Raw genomic sequence first — 18,705 nt, 5'->3', positions numbered from 1 at the left:
GTCAACCGGTACAACGGGCTGCTTTTATCTAAAGCTTTCTGTTCTGCTTGTGACACGTTACGGTTGTGAGAAAGAACCGCGAGTTCCACCGGGTAGGCTTGCTGTTGTGCTAGTCTTACCAGGAATGCTTTCACTTTTCGCAGCTCATCTTGTGTTAGATGCCCTATGTTCATCACGCCGCCGTAAACTTTGTGCTTTAAGTTGAAGACGTAACGGTAAACGTACGCGGTAGCTCTGTGCATTCGTTCCCATTTCGAAAACCGGTCATAGTCGATCATCGATGGTAGTGCAGAAAGTGAACGTGACAAGCGCGTAACTCTTCCTTAACAATCTGCCGAGCCACTCTCAGCTTCGGCCACTCGTCATCGAATAGCAGCAGAAACGCAGGTCCCTTGAACCACTAAATCTGCCGGATTCAGCTTCGATGGCACCCATCGCCACTCGTTCACATCGGTCGCCGTCAAAATCTCTCCGACTCTACAAGCCACGAACTGGGAGTATTTCCGAGGATCCGCTCTTAGCCACCCCAGTACCGTAGATGAATCAGACCACAAATACCGCTCCGTTACTGGTACTGTACGGGACTCCAGAACAAAACGCATCAATCGTACGCCGAGAACCGCCGCCTGCAGCTCTAATCGCGGTATCGTCAAAGGTTTCAACGGTGCAACCTTGGTTTTCGCAGTTACCAGAGTGCATCTGGGAGTGTCATCCGCGTCGATTATACGGAAGTACGCGACCGCTGCATATGCGGCTTCGCTCGCATCGACGAACACATGTAATTGCAAACGATGATAGTGTTCAGTCGTGGCTCGTGGGAAATAACATCTGGGAATACTTATGTCTGATATCCGTTGCAGCAGAGTAGTCCAGGTAAGCCATCGTTGCAGGTACGATTCATCCACCTTCTGATCCCACTGGATTCCTGCACGCCAGATGTATTGCAGCAATATTTTGCCATGTACCAGAAGAAAGCTCAACAATCCCAGAGGATCGAAGTAGCTCATAAGGCATCGTAGAACTTGCCTTTTCGTTGGACGTGAGTCGCTGTAAATGATCTGCTGAACGTCGTCCTTCAGCTGAGTGCAGAAACTGAGTGCGTCTTCATCAGTCAGCCAGAGCATTCCCAATACACGCTCGTATTGCTTAGTCTTGTCAAGAAACAAGTGCTTGTTACCTGTCGCTTTCACCTGTGCCGCTGTCAAGCTTCAGCTTCCGTCCCATAGCTGGTCAAATAGTCATCCACGTAAGTGTTGTCGACAATATCTTCAGCAGCCTTCGGGAAGTCATTCGTGAAATCTGTTGCATTCCGGTTTTTCCCGTACTGCGCTGACGCTGGGGAACAGGTCGACCCAAATGTGGCTACATCCATGACGAAAATCTTAGGAAGAGTCGAGGGATCATCACGCCATAGGAACCTTTGCGAATGTCGGTCTACTTCACGGATTCTTATTTGGTGAAACATCTCCTTGAAGTCTGCTGAAAGCGCCACGGCAAATTGGCGGAACCGAGAAAGAACACCCGCTAAAGATGCCAACTGATCTGGTCCCTTGAGCAGCATAGAGTTGAACGAAATCCCGTTGACCGTAGCTGCCGCATCCCAAATTGGCCGCACCTTTTCCGGCTTTTTCGGGTTTACTACTGCTCCCAGTGGCAGGTACCAGACGCGCTTGAGATCAGCTGTTTTCAATTTCTCGCCGGTAACTTCGTGCGCATAACCCTTTTCCTGGTACTCCTCGGTTTAAATTCTCCCTTAGAGACGGATTCCTTGCCATCCGACGTTCCAGGCATTCAAGCCTGCGCAGTGCCATTCCATAGCTTTCTGGAAACTCGATATCGTCGTACTTCCACAGTAACTCCGTTTCATATCTCTCATCCGAACGTACTGTGGTCTGCTGCAATATCAGCAGTGCTCGTTGGTCTTCCGCAGATACGAGTTCGACCGCTGGTTTCGTTCCAAAATCCTCGAGTGTGAAATAATCCTTCACCAGCTCGTGTAGATTACGGTCGCTGTTGCACCTGCATGCATGGAAGTTGCACGAACTCGCTACCTACTCGTCTAGATCGCACGAACCCAGCAATTTTTCCAGTTTCGACTGTGCAGTCAACTCGAATCGTGAGATTAGACGCTTTCTAACCGCGTCATATTTATCTTCTGCTGGTGGAGCATTGATTTAGTCGGCAATGTGGCAAATTACCGACTGATCGAGTTTAGCGACAATATGATGGAATTTTGTCACATCCAGTACAACTCCGACCAGGGCAAACTGAGATTCGGCCTGGGCGAACCACATACTTGGATCCTATTTGCAAAAATCGGGCAACTTGACTGTAACGGGGGATTTGCAGCCGCCTCTTGTTGATCGTTCTGCATCGTAACTACTATTTATCGTTACGCGTCGTTTCCGGGTCGAATTATTATTCGCGAGGGACCGTCGGGGTCACCAATTGTGGGATTGATACGTTTCGGACGGAATATTTCCGGGGACGAATAAAAGCGCGGGTTAGTTGTATGACTGTTTATTTCTGAATGCCGATTCATTTCTCTCTGTCCCTACATTTATCGTTCCGTGCTACCAGTTTCACAGCAAGGCTACGCCACAGGTCCATTAATTCTGACGTGGTGGCACAAAGTTAGCAATCTGGTTTAGATTCTTGAAGAGTCAGGTATGCGTATGATCGTAAATTGCATATCATTTGCGGTTCGGCTCTTCCTGAAACACTCGGAAGTTGAGAAGAAACAGGTGTCGATTCGTGCACTGCCGTTCTACGCATAATTGTCACATGTATATAAGGAATCCCACAGAACATGGGAAAATTAAGCTTAAAACGGTAGTGCAGCAGTTGAATCTGACACAGTTGCAGTTGCACTTGAAACTTTTGTAATAGCGGAAAAGTTAACCAACTTGCCATCTTGCTCGTAATTTTGCAACTTTTGCTAGAACTTTCTATAACTAGTATTTTCTGGCGTGATTTACGGCTATCTAATCTCGCCATCGATTTATCCTACTGCTCCCTCTTCCGTACCCGCGATTAGATAAACTGGACCCAAGTGATCTAACAAACACCCTCTGCCAGATTCAGTACTCCTACTGCAGCATATTGTTTGTTACCAACCGATTGTACTGCCGATTGATCCTCTAGCCATTGCAATGTTTGCTTCGCACGGGATTCAATTCCGCCAACCAGGTATCTATTACTTCGAGCTTCGATTTCTTCTCGCAAAGTTTACTTCAACAGCTGATATTTTTTTTCTTACTCTAGTTCCATTTGCTTCTTATCTGGCACTCTTTGCTTCTCCAGGCGCTTCACGTTTAGCTCAAAACCAACCTCTAAAAGAAGAACCTGACGAGGCGACAGAAGCTGAATTTGCTGTTTTTGGCAAGCAATGTCGGCACCATTTAACTTATTTTTCGGAGTCTGTAACGCCGACAGACGAGAAATGCCACCAGCCCCCGATCAGAATGAAATAACAAGATTATAACAGAACACATTTTTTGTAATATATTGTGTTATAAATTAGGTCTCGTTAGTAGTTAAAATAACAGAAATTTATAACAAGTAACAATGCGAGTTATAGTTTTGAAATATTCCTGTTATGTGTTTCTGATCGGGCCAGGTCATTTGCCAAAAGAACAAGGTTATCATCGGAGTTCGGGTTTTGAAACGCAACACAGCTCTATTACTGTTATTCGGGGTTCCATGCTGCTCAGACAAGGTGAACTGAAATTTTTAAAGCTTATTATTCCGTTTCCAAACAGATTACGAAAATGATGACCCAACGCGAAAAAACCGCAGAAATGTATCACGGGGTCCTTTATATAAGATCCCAAAATGTGCCAAAATTGTAGTACACTAAGGTTTGTTATTACACGGTTTTTTTTACACGGCTTTTTTTACACGGTTTTCGCAATTAGTACGGTTTTTTTTGCACGGTTTTTCGCAAAAATATTCTAAGTCCTTTTAAAGGCAAAAGACTTAGACGATTTCTCAACAAGTTTTTTGCACGGATTTCGCAAAAATGTTCTAAGTCCTTTTAAAGGCAAAAGACTTAGACGTTTTTTGATCAAGTTTTTTTTGCACGGATTTTGCAATTAACACGGTTATTCGCAGTCCTATTGAAGGCAAATGTCTTAGACGATTTTTAATCAAGTTTTTTAGCGCAGATTTTGCTTTTATTCAAAGACTAAAGATTTTTGAAAAAGTGGAAAAGGGTTCCTTCTAGCACGTCAACAATTTGGTTTCTTTTGGAACAGTATTAACGAGTAGACGCCGTGTCTGAGGCCATTTTGAAAACCAAGATGACGACTTCCGGTTCAAAGAAATTCTCTAAACCCCATCAACATGGGTATTTTTGGAACGGGATTGATAAGTAGACGTCAGGTATCGATGTTTAAGGCCATTTTGAAAACCAAGATGGCGACTTCCGGTTCAGTGAAATTCTCTAAAACCCCATCAATATGGGTATTTTTGGAACGGGATTGAAGAGTGGACGTCAGATATAGATGTTTAGGGCTATTTTTAAAACCAAGATGGTGACTTCCGGTTCAATGGAATTCTCTAAAACCCCATCAACATGGGTATTTTTGGAACGGGATTGATAAGTAGACGTCAGATATCGATGTTTAAGGCCATTTTGAAAACCAAGATGGCGACTTCCTTTTCAGTGGAATTCTCTAAAACTATCAATATGGGTATTTTTGGAACGGGATTGATGAGTGGACGTCAGATATCGATGTATGTGGCCATTTTGAAAACCAAGTAGGTAACTTTCGCTTTGGCGGAATTCTTTAAAACTCAACCAATATGGTTAATTCCGGAATGGATTTCATGAGTAGGTGCTAGAGATCGATGTTTGGCGCCGTTTTGAAATCCGATATGGCGACATCCGATTTAGTGAAATTCTCAATAACCAAATCAATGCACGAAAAAACGCCAAAAATGAAAATGTAAGCTTCAGAATAAATCCGTAAGCTTAAGGTCGGGCTTAGTTTTAGCAATACATATATGTGCAATATGTGACGAAAAAGAAAACTTTGAATTCCAAAACAAATTGAACGTTCCAGGTTCCTGATGCCTAATTAAGGTTGATCAATGAAGTAGAATCACCAGATAATCTTAAACGACGCCGTCAAGAAAAGAAGAACGAAAACGAAAAGATGAAAACAAAAAAGAATGGAAACCCTAGAAAGTCCATTTTATATTATTTAGCCATTTTTCAGATAATGGGATTTTCAAAAATAATTCATAACTTTCTGATACAATGGTTCTCAAATTCGTACAATTCTATTTATTCATTTACTTCATTCAAAATGATTTTTAATTTCATTCTAAATAGTCAATTTTTTCAGTTTCTTCATTTCATGGAAGTCATTCGTATTGTTTATTTTATTCATTTTGAATATTTGAATAATTTAAGTGTATGATCATTGCTTGTTAATTATTTATTTCATTCAGCATTGTTATTAATTTTGTTCATTTGGGTTCATGTTAACTATTTTATTCGTTTCATTATTTGGATTCTTTCTGATCAGTTTATCTTTTTCGTGCATTTTATTTATGTCATTCATGTAACTTATTTTATTCACTGTTTTCATTCTATGCATTCTATTCGTTTTTATTCCAGTTCAACATGTATGTTTCAGTTTCTTCATTTTAGTAATCTGACTATTTTTCAGTTTTATTGATTTCATCGAAATTATTTATTTCACACAATTTATTTTTTTCTATAAATTTATAACTTTTTAACATCGCTTAATTTTATTTAATTCATTTTGTCCTGCATTTTACCAATTCTATTCGTTTTGTTTATTTGATTCCTTTGTTTTCATCTTATTCAATTCATTAATTTTTTGTTTTATTAATTTTATTCAATTCATTCATTCCAATCATTATATTCATTTTATCCATTTCATTTGTTTGATTCATTGTATTCACTGGATTCATTGAATTCATTCGACCCACTTGATTCCTTTGATTTATTTGATTCATTTGATTCATTTGATTCATTTGATTCAATTGATTCATTTGATTAATTTGATTAATTTCATTAATTTCATTAATTTGATTAATTTGATTAATTTGATTAATTTGATTAATTTGATTAATGTGATTAATTTGATTAATTTGATTAATTTGATTAATTTGATTAATTTGATTAATTTGATTAATTTGATTAATTTGATTAATTTGATTAATTTGATTAATTTGATTAATTTGATTAATTTGATTAATTTGATTAATTTGATTAATTTGATTAATTTGATTAATTTGATTAATTTGATTCATTTGATTCATTTGATTCATTTGATTCATTTGATTTATTTGATTCATTTGATTCATTTGATTCATTTGATTCATTTGATTCGTTTGATTCATTTGATTCGTTTGATTCATTTGAATCATTTCATGATAATTTATTTTATTCAATTTGTTAGTTTGAGTCAATTTAATTTATTCTATTAGTTTTATAACTATTTTTAAATATTGCCTAATTTTCCATTTAATGCGCTTATCTAATTTGATTTATGTATTTCATTAATTTTATTTATTTTAATCTTTTTATTCATTTTATGAATTTTAAAGCTTTTTTTTTCGTTTTTCGCTTCCTTTTTTATTTTGTTTGTTTTATTGATTTTTGATAGTTTATTCAGTTTATTCAAGGTTTTATTCGTGCAGACAAGAAACTGTTGTGTGCCTACTTCGCGTAAATTCTGCAAACTAATAAATGCTCCAACAGTGATATGTGTAAGAAATGTCTCATCTCTCTGCTAGGTGGAATAACTTGGTTTTTCTTTTCTAAACGGTGTTGGAACGGTCCAGTGGTGGTGGTTTTCGTAATAACTTTCGCCATTTTCAAATATTTTTTACGTTTTGCCAGAATTTCTTTAGTGTTTATGCATAAAAGTAAGATTTCAGTCATAATTTAGACCCAAGAATTTGACTTAATCAGACCGGGCTAAATCCAATCCATTAGAATTGATCAAATAATTATTATTTGGTTTAAGAAACAATGGTTTGTGGGCCAGACATCGCCCTAATCCCATTTCGAAAATTCTCATAGGTTTTTTTTATTATCCACAAAATCGGAAATCGTCATCTTTGGTTTCAAAATGCCATCTGACTTCGATCTCTGGCATCTACGTGCCAATCCCGTTCCGAAAGCACTAATATTGACTGGATTATTGAGAATTCCGCTGAACCTGAAGTCGCCATTTTGATTTTCAAAAGGAATCTCCAAGACCAGTCGTTATCCCTCATTCTGTAAATTTCTAAGTTCTTTACTTTCAAAAGAATATAGATTGTTTCCGCCAAAACCGTTGTTTATTGCGCATTTTGTAGTTGCATTAACACTGGTTTTTACACGGAGTCCGCAATTATCGCGGTGATTTGCACTTTTTATACAATATGTATCACCCGTGTAAAAAAAAGCTAGTGTAAATGTATTTTCGGTAAGTTGAAATCTTGGATGTTAAAATGGCTTCAGATGTAGACATCTGGAAACTGCTTAGTCATCCGGTCCCAACACATTCCATATTGTCTGAGCTATATAAAATTTTCCTATGCCGGAAGTAGTCATGTATTACAAAATATTTTCGGGCATTGATCTCTATTATACACTCATCAAGCCCGTTCCGACAATACCCATACTGCCGTTCTACGCCCAATTGTCCCATGTTGCAAAACTGGCAACTGAGAAAAACGCGATTGAAGATGAAAATTGTATTAGCCATCTGGAGGGATACGGTGTAACAAATAAAGCTTTATTGTCCAAAATTACGTTCATGGCAATCGTTTTCATTATAATCAGTCCAGTTTTTTATTATAGAGATTCAATTAACGTTAGTTTTTAAGAAAAATGTTAAGTGGGACTGTTATGCCGAGAAATCGAGCGGAAACCGGAAAGTTCTACGCATATCAGTCCCATAACGATCTATGTAAATGATGCTCATAACTCATTTTTTTTTACAAAAGTGTATGTCGTGAGTTTTTCTGTTACTCGGGAGATTTGTTGCTTTATCAAAATTGGACATAGGGTAAAGTACCTATTTTTACACTATTTAGAAGGGTACCTCACAAGATCATTAATTACTCTGCCTACACTCGTTGGAGTGCATTAATTTGGCATTCACAACCTTGCTTCGTTCTTAAGAACCAATCTAATAACACAAATGGCCTAAAAACGATGAAATGCTAGTGTTTGATCGCAACTAAAGTTCCAATCGAGTGCTCCAATTGTCGCCCTACCATTTGATCCAGTTTGTTGAACAAAGATAGCAAACGCTGCACTAACCAATGGCTTCAAATGGGTAGCGTGATAATAGAAACATTGCGAAAATAAGCTCATTATCCTAGATGCGTTCGCCATGTTATGCAAGCGACGATAGTAATGAAGAGCTTTACAGGATTGTTCTCACTGCTGTGATTAATATTGCCACTGCCATTTTTAATGATCCTTTTTTTCCATTAATTTTTTCAGTGCCCGACATCTAGCGTAATGTACTTCTTAACTAAACGCTACGTAATTATTTTTTTATTGCGCACTTTTTTGGGATTTTTGTTAGTGGGACAATTATGCGTAGAATATCAACAATGGGACAAACAGACTTGGTATTTTTTCACGAAGTCTTCGAACAAACTTTATGATTTGGATGTGTTTTCTGAAAATATACATCAAAAAGGACTGTTTGGTTAAAAAAAGTGAAAATGACCAAAAAGCAACATGGGACAATTATGCGTAGAACGGCAGCATATTGATTGGGTTTTAGAGAATTTCACTTAACCGAAAGGTGCCATCTTAGTTTTCAAAATGATGTCAGGCATCGACATTTAGCGTCTAGGCGTTAATCCTGTTCTGAAAACACCCATATCCTTGAAGTGCCGACTTCAATCTTCAAGATTCGTAACGCAGTATTTTTTTACACGGTTTTTGAAATTAACGCGTTTTTTTGCACGGATTCCGGAATTACCGCGGTTTTTTTTACACGGTTTTCGGAATTAACGCGGTCTTTACACGGTTTTTTTACACGGCACGTATCCCCCGTGTAAAAAAACCTTAGTGTATTTATGACGCATGTTAGGACCATCATAAGGATTTTGGCCACGGGAAAAATTCACAAAGAAAAAATAAGCTATTTCGAAACAGATCTCTTCTACATCAGCTTGTAAAGTTATCGCTTCTAGCGATAAAATCACTTTCGAAGATTTTCGAAAATATGGGCAACGGGTTTGAGACCCTAGCACGACGCGTTTATAATGTCTTCTATGGAAGTCAATTTCACTGGTCATTTGAAACCGCCTCCATAGTGGAGAAGCAAACAGAATTTGAAAAATCATTCCCAGTGTTAATCCCTCTTTAAATATCCAAATTTCACCTACCTTACTGAAGTATCCCACCGTATGACATCCATCGCTGTCCGCCAAAGTCATGACGTAGAACAGAAACGGTTCCACATCGTAGTACAACGTTTTATGATCGAGGAAAAATTTGGCCAGCAAACAAAGATTCTGGCAGTACTGTTTGTGTCGTTTACCGTCCACCTGCCAGACACCGAGTTTTCCTTTTCGATATATCTATTCAAAGAAATACAATTCGTCAAACTCTCCCCGATCAGTCAGGAATTTTCCGCAACTGCAACTTACCTCATCCCCCGGGGGATGGCGCCAGACGCACTTGGTAGCATGCCGTTTCATTCCCACTTCGGACTTTTGATATCTCAGGCAAAATTCACACAAATACAGCTTCGGTAAACGAGCAACGTCATCCGGATAGGGACTTTGGTACCACACCTGCATGCAATGGCGACCCATCGAAATAAACCGCGTCCCCTTGCCGGTCACCATTTCTTTCAGCTCTGTTTCCATACTCTCACTTGCCGCCGCTTGTGCCTCTCGAAATAGCTGTAGGTCGTAATCCGGCACTATCCCCTCCAACATTGGTTCCAGATCGATTTCATTTTCATCCCGCTCAGCCATTGGTCTCGGTTTTCCCACCGGCGGAGGATTCGGTTTGAACCGTACCCGCATGTCCCGAATCTTCTGCAGATAGTTTTTCTGCTCCGGCGTTTGAATTTTCTTAGAATTCTCGTATACCGGCATGGCTTTCTTCCGTTCCTCTTCTTTACGCTTCCGTTCCAACAAAAATTCCGTTGTCTGCTGGGATGTCATATTGTGATACATAGGACAAGCTTCCAGAATGAAGTGCCTCTCAAACTGACCGCCAAGATGACCAGTCGTAGCACAATGTATCAACGGACAGCGGTTCTCTACCGGTTCCGGCTCTTCCATCTGAGCTTCTTTAATCACGGCATCTTTCTTTTTACTACTGTTTTTAGCTTTTCCCTTTGTCGGAATAATTGGAGCCTTCTTGACAGGACTCTTGGAGGCCGAACGCTTTACGCTTTCCGCGTCCGATTCCGTTTCGGAGGCATTTTTCCCAAGCAGATGCTTTGACTTCCGGGTGCTCGACGATCGGGTCAACTTTCGTGTTTGCTTCCCAGTCTCTCCTTCGGATTCTGTGCCACCTTCTTTACCGTCTACCTTCTGGGGAGTTCGTTCCAGCGGGCGCTTCATGGTACTGTTGCTTTTCTTTAACTGTTGTGCGGCTGCTGCCGATGGCGACGAATCCTCCGACGAGTCCGAATCTGAATCTGACGATCCAGAGGAAGATGAATCTGTTGACGTAGACGTAGCAGAGGATCCGTCTTCCTGCTTGGTCGGTTTTTGTGGAGTGTTGTTTGATGATGGTTGCGCTTTCACTGGACTGGCGGTAACTTGAGGCTTAACCTGTGCCACCGGTTTGGTCACTGGTCCGGTAGTATTCACCTGTGGCTTTACTAGAGGTGTCTTACGAGGGCGACCCCGAGCTAAAAAAATTCGTTTTGTTAGAACAAAAAATATTAACAACTTATCACATTATCAAAATACAAACTTCTTTGTTGTTGAGTTGCATTAGCATTCGTCGTTTTGCCAGCCGAAGTAATCTGATCCTTATTCGCATGTGAACCGCCGCCACCACCAGCTGATCCACCCATGGTCACACCAATAGAGCTGGAACTGGAAGTGCGCCGATCTTTCTGATCCACCTTTTCCTTATCGTCATCCGACTCGGAAGAATTAACCGGTGAAAAAATACTCTTTTTCTTGGCTTTCGTAGCCGTAGCCGTCAGGGCTGGGCTGGGTCCTTTTTTGGCAATGGGAGGATTTAATTTCGGTGGTGGTGGTGGTTCCTTTGCAGCGAGGCTTGCCTTAGCAGCCGCTTTGGTGATCGGAACCTGTTTTGCCTGAGCATGCTGGTGTTGTTGCTGCTGCTGTTGTTGCTTGATGACCGAAGGGGGAACCTTGCCACCGGTTATCGGAGGGACGATCGCTTGTGGGATGTTTCCATGCACTGCTGCTTGTTTTTCCTGTGCTCTGCGCTTGGCTGCTTCAGCCTGCTGTACTTTCTTTTGTACAATGGGAGGCGGTGCGGGTTTGTTTTCAGCCGAGGAATCTTCATCACTCGACGAAACGGAAGGTTTGGAACCTTTGTGATGCTTTGGATTACCTGTCTTCACAGCACCCGATTTATCTGTGTCTTTTGCTGCTGCTGTAGCAGCAGCAACGAGTGCTTTCGAAGCCGATCCCACTGTTTCCGAATTTCTTCGACGAATCACTTTCTCGTTCGCTTTAGAAGCTAAAAATAGTCGCAGATCAGATTATAAATTGACCGACATTTGGCGCCAACTTACCATTAGCATTTGAACTGTTGTTGCTCGTTCGTGTGGTAGGTGCCTCCTGCGAACTAGATGAATCACTTTCACTACTGGAGCTTCCGGAATCGCTGTTACTCGAGCTGCTATCGCTAGAACTAGAGTCCGATGAACTGGCACTACTTGATTCCGTGCTGCTTGTGGACTGCAAAAAAAGGTAAGTGAAATCGATTGTAGAGACATTTTGAATCATTCCGAAACATTACCTTTTTACGAGGTGGCATTTTGTTTGTTGCTTAAACAAATATCAAACACTAAATCACGAAATACACTAACGAAAACCGAGAAAAGTACCGAAAACAAGGCAATACATGAACCGACAAACCGGGAGAAAATACAAACGCTATCTAAACACCTTGTCTCTAAAAAACAAAATCACCGTTGTTTACTGGAACAACGACACTTTATACTGATAGTCAAAAGAACAATTAAAAATAAAAATTCACGATTTTACACAACTTTTACAAAATTCTCGCACGAAAACAATTTTTCTGTTTACGCGTCCTCGAAAGACTGTCAAAAACGAACAATTTGACGGCTATAGCGCAGGTAAACAAATTCCCGCTACTGAAAATTTCAAAGACGATTGCTAAGTTAATAATGGAAAGGTGACCACATTCTCCAAGTGTGAACTTACCTCCCGCATAGTTAAAAACCATTTGTCACATAGTCCGAACAATTCTCGACAAACATATGATTACGGCTTAAAAGCCAACTGTCAAAATTCTCTTTGAAGGGAAATTCCGGACAAACCGTTACTCACCAATCACAGATGTTGGTAGTAAACAAAAGAGAAAAGTTTTCTCTTTCATTAACTGCTATGAACCATGTTTAGCCAGTAACGGTTTGTCCGGAATTTCCTTTCAAAGAGAGTTTTGACAGTTGGTTTTTAAACCGTAATCATACGTTTGTCGAGAATTAACCTATATTATGGGATATAGTAACCATTAGAGCTAATACTTTTGTATTGTTCCTACAATTTGAACTTTGATTTAATTCAATGAATATAACAATGGTTCTACAACATCGCTGAATAGTAACGACGAATTGAATGGTTGGATTATAAAAGAACAATGTGCAGCACTGTAACAATATGTGATATTGTATATGTTGATGGTCATCCCGAACAGAAAGTAATATCGAAATTGATCGTAGAAACGTTGAATTTACAACAGTTTTATTTGTTAACAACAACTTTTGTTGTAACATCAATATACTTATGATGCTGCCCCTCATCCCTCCAAAATCTACAACGGAAAAACAGTGTAAATCGATGTTATTGATTTCAGAATGTATGGGAAAAGATCAATTTTTTCATTGTTACATCCCTTAACGACCCCCCTTTTTCCATGTAAAAATCGGGTTTACAATGAAATTGGATGTAGAAACAACAAATGTGATTATATTTCCATTGTAAATTTTCCAGAATAACATTGTTTTTCGTTGTAATGTAACAATAAAAAATGCTGTAATACTGTTGTGCATTTCTATTCGGGATTTTAATGGTTCGAATGTTAAACAAACAATATCTGAAATGGTTTAGCGTATCAACAATACAGTACATAGACTTTATGTGAAATTGTTGCAATATATTGTAATGTGTTAGGAACCCTTCTCTTGTAAATATTTAGAACATAAATTTATTATGTCTATTGCAACCATTTGCATAAGTACTCCAACAGCCAATTTCTTCACTTGGATGAAAAGTTTTCGCTGAAAACCGGTTTTCGACTAATTGCTCTCCAGCTATCCGAAAACTGGTTTTCAGCGAAAACCGGTTTTCATCCAGTGAAGAAATTGGCCGTAAATATTTACAATATCAGAGAATAGTTCAATCCCAGGTAACACGTAGTTCACTCAATTTGCAAAAATATTTCGGCCAACCTTATGTAAATGATAGCAATAGAAATAATAAGCTTTATGTTCTAAATATTTACATGAGAGGATGTCATTGTACATTATAATATATTTCAACAATCCCACATAATGTCTATTTACTGTTTTGTTTACTAGTGAAACCATATCAAATATTGTCTGTTTAACATTCGAACAATTAACATGGCCATCAACATGTACAATATCACAGATGATACTGGATAAGGTTTTACTATAGTTTAACCAAATACAAATATGGTCACGATTTTAAAGATTTTCGGACGGATCTTCGTGGAATTCCTCGGAAGCTCTATGAGAAGATGCTGACAAAATATGGCTGCTGTGTGATGGACGACGAAACGTATATAAAAGCCGATTTTAAGCAAATTCCGGGGTTGGAGTTTTTCGCTGGCAAGAGCAAGTTCTATGTGGACGACAAATTTAAGAAGAAGAAAATGTCGACTTTCGCCTCCAAATATCTCATTTGGCAGCCCATCTGCTCTTGCGGACGTGCTCGTGATAAAGGGCACAGTAAATGGCGAGATCTACAAATCTGAGTGCCTCGAGAAGCGCCTTTTGCCGTTCTTGCAGCAGCACGACGAAGCTCCGCTATTTTGACCAGATTTGGCATCATGCCACTATTCTAAAAGTGTCCTGGAGTGGTATGAGGCCAATTCTGTCCATTTTGTTCCAAAGGACATGAATCCGCCAAGCTGTCCGGAGCTGCGCCCGGTGGAGCAGTACTGGGCAATGATGAAGCAGGAACTTCGGAAGAGCAAGAAGACAGTCAAAGACGAGAAGGACATGTTAAGAAAATGGAAAAAAACTGAGAAACTGGTACCGGATGACACTGTAAAGACTTTGATGGAGGGCATCAAGCGAAAATGCGTTCAATTTTACACTCAAGGCTCCATTGATTAACTTTTCTTTTGATTTTTGAGGTAAATATATGTATAAAACTACCCTAAAATTTAGGTTTGATTTTAAACATTATAAGAAAATTGGCATGACATTTTCGGTGTCGCAATAATTTCGTGTTCGCCCTTTATGTCAAATGGTTTTTAACTTTGCGGTTGCTAAAATAAATGATCATAATGTTAAGCACATAATTTTTGTTTTGGCAAAAGCAGCTGCATCTGCATTTACCGATTTCTTCGGTAAATGCAGATGCAGCTGTAGCTGACAATTGTCAATTCTTGGTGCTAAATTTTGCTACAAATTTGTATTCAAAATCAGGTGTGAACAAACATTATTTAGGTCTAGGTTTAGGTACTGTATCGTTAGAAGATGCTTTTCCGGGTAGTTTAAAAGCAAGTTTCGTGTGCTATTATTAGTCATTTCATGTGGGATGATTTCTTGTTTTTTTTTAAATTTTCTCCACTATTCAGATTGAGTATCGCTGATTGGTTTTACTCAGTTTGCTAATCACCCAATTACATGATAAGACTGATTAATTGCCGTATTGGTCGACCGATTTTTGTATGCCGATTGCGAGTAGCGAATAGTTTTGAATAGCAGATGTTCTGTATCCACATTTCGAGTTAAGTGCCGCTGTTGAATGGGACTACACACACTAATCCAGCCCAAACTTGTTCAGTAATTTATTTTGACGACTTGCTCAGTAAAGTGATATTTTTAAGGAGCTGTCAGCAAATTGTTTAAAAATTTGCGGAATAGTTTTCATTTTTTAGCGATTTTCAGTAATTTTTCGAATAATTTACTGAAACCCGCAATATTTTTCACTGAATTTATCAGCTCTTCTGTTTTGTCGGTACATAAACATTATCCAGTAAAATACTGACTGATTGTTCGGCAAAATTGTACCAACGTTACCGAACCTCGTCAAAAACTTACAAAACAGGTACAGTAAATCATCTGGCAAGTCGCCATTATCAGAGGAAACTGCTGACTGACCAGTGTTTTTTGACGTTTGGATAGAACGGATTGCGGTGAGTTCGGTACCAAATTGTTTTACTGAATTGATTACCGAACGGTTTGCTGTTCAAAACCCCAGCAAAATTTTACTGTACCCAGTAATTTAAATTAAGTGTGCAGTTGATTGTGCGGATCCGTACCGAAATCAGTTTAGTTTTTCAACTGAAAAACTATTTATATTTGACGTTCAATTTTAGTTGAGAGCAGAAGTGAACGCCTACCACGATCAAAAAATTGAATCTGAAGGACGGTTTGTCAAATTTGACAAGACTGATGATTTGTCAAAATTGACATTGGACGGACGACTTGTCAAAGTGGGGTGCGCATTTGGGGACGCAGCCACCAACAAAAAGCTGAATTGATTAAATCAAACCTGAATCTTATTTGTCACTATATCAAACGGGAAAATTGTTATTTAAAACCAAAATTTATTTATTTTTACTAATTTTTTTTCAGCGTGTAGCTAGCGCTACTGCCCGCTCAAACCATTCGGAATCCTGAATGGAGTCAGTATGGATTCCAAATCAAATGCAACAACCGATTCTGAAACCGATTGAGTCGGAATCGGTTGTTGCATTTGATTTGGAATCCATAATGACTCCATTCAGAAATCCGAACCTAGAAAAACTCATAGTAAGAGAACTGCGGAGAAAAAAAACAGCACTTTTGGCAACGTATGCCCCGGCATTGTATGGCAGCACGTCCAATGTTATAAGGATAGGCAATGTTCGATTGGATTCGTTTTTTGACAGCTAAACGCGAATCCAATCGACCCAAAATGGAGTCTCCGCAGTTCTCTTTCTAGAGTTTTTCTATCCGAACCGGTTCCGGAATGAGTTTAAGGTTGGACAGAGAATGCGCAAAATTCGCAAACGAAAAAAGCAGTTTTTTCCACACCGTATGTCAGATCTTCATAAAAATCAATCAGCGTATGTAGAATGTTGTTACAGTACTGCTGATTGATTTTTATGAAGATCTGACATACGGTGTGGAAAAAAGTGCTTTTTTCGTTTGCGAATTTTACCCTTTCTCTGTCCAACCTTAACTGGGTGGTAGCTTCAGGCAGCAAACAGTTTTCACGGTGCTGGTCTCATCCCAAAGAGATTAATAATATTAATTGATGCAAGAACTTTGATTGTAAATCTACTGGAAGACTTCTGAGACAAACGATGTAGAAACAGTAATAACCATAATATATATATATTTTGTAGGGTACGTACGCCAGATTTTTTCAAACTTTTTTGGACGAAAGTGGCAGATTTTGATTCCAAATACTTGGCAACACTGAACCATTTTTCAACAGAAAACCGCAGTCAAAGTTTTTCAGTAACGGGACTTTGTTTTCAGAGGTCTGTCATTCATGGTTTTGTTTACCGCCCACTCCCCACCCAAATCATCCGTTACTTTAATCATTCTTCTTCGCATCGTCATTCATTCATCAGCAGGTGGTAGATGTGGTAGGGAGTTTCTATACTCTAGCTAATCAAAACATACCCATGTAAATAACCAGTCAATGTCATTAGTTCTCACCTGCGAAATTCAGCATTTTTTATCACCAAACAGTACGCTTCATTGTTTGACTAGTCGTATCATAAGTTATAGGGCTCGAAACAAGCAGAAATGCCACGACTACACTGTGTTTGCGTTCTTCTAGCGGTGATTATTCTGCAGGCTTCAGCCCAAGTCAAGTTTGCGGATGGCAATTTGAAGCAGGCAAGGGTGAGTATTTACTCGTACATTTTCGGCATTGAAGGTTAAAGATGAACCTTGAAACGATTTTGTTTTACGTTTTTTTTCCGCAGGAGAACCACCGACCGAAAGAGATCTCGCTGGCAGCAATTGAAAAGCTATCGAGCCTTTCCAAGACTAGCAACTTAAATGATGTTCTGAAGCGCCTTCTGGTCGAGCGAGTTGTGGGAACTGCTGGTCACGAAGAGGTACGGAACTTTATTGTAGAATATTTGCGAAAACTTGCTTGGCAGGTAGAGCTGGATGAATTCGAGGATGAAACCCCAATTTTCGGAAAGCTAAAATTTTCAAATATTGTTGCCACTTTGAACCCGAATGCGGAACGGTTTTTGGTACTTGCGTGTCACTACGACAGCAAATATTTTAAGAATCAAGTGTTTATTGGGGCAACCGACTCGGCGGTTCCGTGTGCCATGATGTTGGATTTGGCCTCGTCGATGCAGTCACTGCTAAACGCCAAGAAGTCCGATAACAGTCTAAGTCTTCAGTTGGTCTTTTTCGATGGTGAAGAAGCATTCCAGCAGTGGGGTCCAAAGGACTCTATTTACGGAGCCCGTCATCTGGCAGAGCGTTGGGAGGCAGAGGATAAACTCAAGCGAATTGATATGTTGGTGTTGCTTGATTTACTCGGAACGCCGGATCCAAATTTTTACAGTTACTTCCAAAACACCGAAAGTTGGTATGCTCAGTTGCTTTCGGTGGAGGAGCGTCTGGATCGGGCAGGACACATGGATCGCTACACGTATAGCAGCGTAGCGCCAAACCAACGAACGGTACGCTACTTCCAGCCACGTTCATACTACGCCTACATTGAGGATGACCACATCCCATTCCTACGGCGTAATGTACCGATTCTGCACTTGATCCCCACTCCCTTTCCCGATGTGTGGCACAAGCTGTCCGACGACGGCACTGCCGTTGATATAAGTACGGTGCAGAACCTGATCAAGGTTTTCCGCGTGTTCATCGCGGAATATTTGCATCTGGATATGTGACTAAGGGGGAATGGTGCGATCGAACGAGGAGAGCTGTAATGGGCTGTTTGATTGCGAATATGTACAGTACTTCTATTAAATCGGCGACGGACGTGCTTAATTTCTTCAGCCATTTGTAAATAAAGGATTTGTTATTTTTTATCGCAATGGACGCAATTTTGTACAGTGTAAAAAGTGATTGTGCTATAAAAGAGAAAAAGCTGCAGATGTACCATTTTACTTAAAACTAAGCAATTAAATTTAATATTTTTAAAGCAAGACAACATGTTATAAAAATTTACATCTGGAAATCATGGCAATAAAAATTCTTAAGTCCTACTTGTAGTTGGTCCTTGTAAGTTCTGTAATGTTTTGAAGTTTGCTCACAATGGACATGGGAAATAAGGATTAGGGGCCTTAGT

At 39.5% G+C, this 18,705-nt stretch overlaps 2 protein-coding genes across 3 annotated transcripts in view; one reads left to right on the top strand and one right to left on the bottom strand.

Moving 5' to 3' along the window:
• LOC131679175 (histone acetyltransferase KAT7) overlaps window positions 1-12,256 on the bottom strand; it is a 338,305-nt gene extending 326,049 nt beyond the window's left edge. Inside the window, exons 1-5 of one of the 2 annotated variants that reach the window (XM_058959821.1) lie at window positions 11,957-12,256; window positions 11,730-11,895; window positions 10,931-11,674; window positions 9,643-10,865; window positions 9,379-9,573 (exon numbers count right to left, since the gene is read on the bottom strand). In XM_058959821.1, the coding sequence (XP_058815804.1) occupies window positions 9,379-9,573; window positions 9,643-10,865; window positions 10,931-11,674; window positions 11,730-11,895; window positions 11,957-11,974 (2,346 nt within the window). In that variant the 5' untranslated portion in view covers window positions 11,975-12,256. The remainder of the gene's footprint in view (window positions 1-9,378; window positions 9,574-9,642; window positions 10,866-10,930; window positions 11,675-11,729; window positions 11,896-11,956) is intronic. The other variant, XM_058959822.1, reaches the window with a different exon arrangement.
• A 4,717-nt stretch (window positions 12,257-16,973) lies between these two features.
• On the top strand, window positions 16,974-18,628 carry LOC131679186 (glutaminyl-peptide cyclotransferase). The gene is made up of 2 exons (XM_058959837.1): window positions 16,974-17,279; window positions 17,363-18,628. Exons 1-2 carry the CDS (start codon window positions 17,181-17,183, stop codon window positions 18,302-18,304), a joined length of 1,041 nt encoding a protein of 346 aa, XP_058815820.1. The 5' UTR covers window positions 16,974-17,180; the 3' UTR covers window positions 18,305-18,628.
• The last annotated feature ends 77 nt before the right edge of the window (window positions 18,629-18,705 follow it).

This window comes from Topomyia yanbarensis, chromosome 2 (assembly GCF_030247195.1).
Source record: "Topomyia yanbarensis strain Yona2022 chromosome 2, ASM3024719v1, whole genome shotgun sequence".
NCBI lineage: Eukaryota > Metazoa > Arthropoda > Insecta > Diptera > Culicidae > Topomyia > Topomyia yanbarensis.
Note: the sequence above shows the minus strand (reverse complement) of the source record. Positions and strands in the feature narration are given on the sequence as shown.